Source organism: Phytophthora parasitica, assembly GCF_000247585.1.
Source record: "Phytophthora parasitica INRA-310 unplaced genomic scaffold supercont2.12, whole genome shotgun sequence".
Taxonomy (NCBI): Eukaryota; Oomycota; class Peronosporomycetes; order Peronosporales; family Peronosporaceae; genus Phytophthora; species Phytophthora nicotianae.
The window spans coordinates 126536-130403 of record NW_008648998.1 but is presented as its reverse complement, the minus strand read 5'-3'; the positions used below and the strand labels follow the sequence as shown (position 1 = coordinate 130403).

At 44.6% G+C, this 3868-nt stretch overlaps 1 protein-coding gene across 1 annotated transcript; it reads right to left on the bottom strand.

The window, feature by feature from the left end:
- Positions 1 to 1043: 1043 nt before the first annotated feature.
- On the bottom strand, positions 1044 to 2405 carry PPTG_07455 (hypothetical protein; the record flags this gene model as incomplete). Its single annotated transcript, XM_008901736.1, has 1 exon — positions 1044 to 2405. The coding sequence occupies one exon, from the start codon at positions 2403 to 2405 to the stop codon at positions 1230 to 1232; it is 1176 nt and encodes a 391-aa protein (XP_008899984.1). The 3' UTR covers positions 1044 to 1229.
- Positions 2406 to 3868: the final 1463 nt, after the last annotated feature.

The following is a 3868-nucleotide window of genomic DNA, read 5'->3' as shown; positions in this document are numbered from 1 at the left end:
TGAACGGTCGTTCATTTAGAGTTTGTATACTCTAGAGGAAATAAACTTCCTCTGCACAAGGTGCTGTGTGACCCCGTCACAGTTGCTAATATACATAAGTTTATTCGAGTCATAATAGCATTTAGTTCCAGATACAATAACAGATACAAAATCGCTACTAATACCATAATGTAGAACTAACTTGATTATATTCTCTATAGCGCTTTACGCTTTGGTCCCAGCAAGGACAGGGATACCAATCACGCTATTTTTCCAAAAGACTGAACATTATTTATATAAATTCGAACAGTTGACTTTTTAATAACAATCTAAAATTGTTAGAACATAAGTTTTGTTTACAAATAGTTGTGATAGTGGATGCGACAAGTTTTAGACAATTATGAGGGGGTGCTTGAGTTCATCGCTAAATGGTCAACGCACTCAAACCCACTGGAAATGTGGACACTTAATCTGAAGCAGACTGGCCATATCGATAGTGTAGCGCAAAATCCCAAAAAAAAAATCACATTGGTGCTCGAACAATACATTGAACTGAGGAAACACTCCAGACTGCACACTCCAAAATGCTCGAGTAGTGAATATAAAAACAATAAAACGCTTGTTAATAGCATTAGGGCACCAAACTATCCTAAACATTCGTAAATAAAATGTATAGTACAATGAATGAGAGAAAAGCTTTAACGTGTTGGCATAGTTATATGCAGGAGGCTATGATAGTAAACAAAAAAAAACAAGCACATTATACCTGTGGATTGCACTGCTCAACTTGGAGATTAGACTTCAAAGATATTGTTATAAAGTGATAAGTAATTGCAGAGTTAAATGAAATATTTAAAAGTAATCGATAAATGGGTAAAGGGAACATTTAAGGGTAATCGACAAACAAATGGTCGTTTAGAAAGGGTGCAATCCCGCCGAAGCGAAGCGGGGGCGGGAAACACATAAATTACCGCCGCACAGCGGCGCACGGCTTGTATTATAGTAATAGTAGTGCGACCTACAACGCATTATCGTACTATCAATTTTCTCACTGACAAACATTATTAGTATTGTGCTGAGGACTTATATTTTTCATAATAGACAGTACTATGCAAAATTAGTAATATTTGTCCCACGACAATACCGGAAGTCTCTACGGTACTATTGCCATCTCGCGAAATGAAAACCGTCAATTGCAAAGATGCATGTATAAATTCATGCTTACACGCCGTATGATCGCACTTTTGATCTCAACCAGAACGCAGGGAGCAGGCCGAGTTGTCCCCGTTGCCAAAAGTATTCTTCCACCACGATTTCATGTGGCCCCACCAGCCTCCATTGCAGGATTCAATCTCGTCGTTTCCGTTCGTCTTCTTTTTCGTGGAAACCCCGCTACCCGAGCTGCTGTCGCTTGAGCTGGAAGACAGCAAATCGCTCAAGTCACTTCCATCACCACTCGACCCCGAAGCGTCCGAAAATAGGTCGGCAAACAAGTCATCCAAGCTGCCAGAGGCGCTGTCGCTTGAAATCAAGTCATCCAAGCCACTGCCAGACGTGCTATCACTCGAGAGTAGGTCACTGAGATCACTGCTGGAGAACAGGTCATCCAAATCATTGCCAGATGCGCTGTCGCTAGACAGCAGGTCGTCCGAGCCACTGGCAGAAGTGCTGTCACTCGAGAACAGATCGGCGAACAGGTCACCCAGCTCACTGTCAGACGCGCTGTCACTTTCAAGCGAACCGCTCATGTCACTGCCCGACGCGCTGTCACTTTCAAGCGAACCGCTCATGTCACTGCCCGACGCGCTGGATCCCGAAGCAGAAGTCTTGGTCTTCGACTTTTTCTTCCTCTTCAACGTAAATTTCTTCCTCTCATCGGTATCGGCGGTAGACTCGTCACTACCAGAGTCGCTGTCGCTCAACGAAAGCAGCAAGTCATCTAGTCCGCTGTCGCTCATAGAGAGCAACAAGTCATCAAAACCACTGCCACTCCAGTCGCCTAGCTCACTGCCACCCAGTGAACTCAGCAATGCGTCCAGCTCGCTACCGCTCAAAGAGAACAAGTCGTCCGATCCACTGTCCTCTCCGCTGGAACCTGACGCGGCAAGGACTGCATGTTTCTTTTTCGTCGCCGGAGCCTTGGTGACCTTGGTAGCCTTGGTGGTTTTGGTAGCTGCGAGAGATGAACTGCCACTACTGCCCGAAGCATCTTCCTCTACTGAGTTATGGTTTTGCACCTGGGTGACACCAGAGTCACTGTCCGAACCCGACGTGGAAGCTACAGTCTTAGTCGCGGTCTTCGTAGCAGCACGCTCCTCTTTAAAGTTGTCAAAGGACAACAGATCGCGAGTGGTCTCAGCCACAATGAGGTCGCTGCTTGCATACAGAGCGACAGCAGTTGCCAATACGACGTGATTCAAACGCATTTCTGTTGGTAACTTAGATGTGGACTGCGTATTTACTGGAGCTCCTTGAACGCAGATTGCGAAGTGGCGCTGAGTTCGTGTAGAGCGGCCACATAATTTACTGAGTCCTTGTCAAGACCAGCATACGGAGAATTTCCGGCTATCTTCGGATAGGGAAGCATCACCATCCGATCTGGTTCCAAAACAAAAAACCGGGTTCATTGGGACCGTAGGGAATTGTTTCTTACAATAGGGATATGTTTCTATTAATTGGCCTTTTTAGAAAGAAACGACCAGTGTACAAGATAACATCGACAGTTAGACTGTAATTTGCTGGAGGTTATGATCATTTCGGTCTCGAGTTCTGTCTTGTTACAATCGATGATCCATCTTGAATGCAGTATGCCGGATAAGATTTACATACCCGATTATTAAATAACATCGGTTTTGTACATTCTATTCTGGCCTTAATTCTATTCACTTCTCAGCCTTAATTATGCCCTTTGGTCATCTAATTCCATGTTAATTATGGATTGCCTCATATTGCAGGTTTGTGAGCCTGTTGCCTCATAGAGCGGAGGTCATGAGCATGTTTTAAGACGGGATGTGCTAATCAAGCCCGAGTAAGAGGATATGAAGACATTTGGTGGGTTGCTGACCGCCATTCCGCAGTAACGCGGCGTCTCCGCCGTTTGTATCCAACAAGTTGGTCAACGGTGTAGGGGAAGAATTCTGAATCTTATGCTTAATTAGCATTATTTTTCTATTCACAATCTCCAAATGCTAAAGTGCAGTTTCTCCTGGAGGGAGGGTTTCAATACGCTGATTAGTGCACTCGACGCGGTTTGATCTCTTCATTTCAACGCTAGTTTCAGCGTGTAAAAGGCTCTTCAAATGAAGAAGTTATGGCGGAAAGAGTGCTCTCCGCCAGGTCACCATTGCACACCCTTAACACCAGTTACTCACCAATTCCTGTACGCATGGCCGGCCACCTCCACGACCGTTTCCAAGCCAAGCTCTCAGACTCTGAAAGCAGGTGTGGCATGATGCCAGGATCTTTGTGTGGTGCGTCGCGTCAGGGGCGGCCCGGACTGGTAGATGTGTATCCGGGCATCTGAACGCTTCAAAGTCGACAAGATCACCATCAGCGCAGCAATGCATTATGACTGAGCTCATGAATCATTCGTTTACAGAGGTAATTTATTTGTTTATAGGGGTAATTTACCGTAAAAGTGCAATGTTGCAATTATTCCATCCCGGAGGAAGTATTTAATAACAGCATTTTCATGGGTCTAATTCCGACGGATTTATTACACTCTACCTGGCAAAATAAGTGAAACGCACAATAAATAGACTGCCTTTTACTTCCTCCGTCCGAAAATATAAGGCAGTTTGTCCAAAAGTTTCATTTTTAAGCTCAAATCATCGTATGAAGGTTCATTAATTGGCTAATAGTAAGGCGCTCCGCTTAATGATGCGATTGG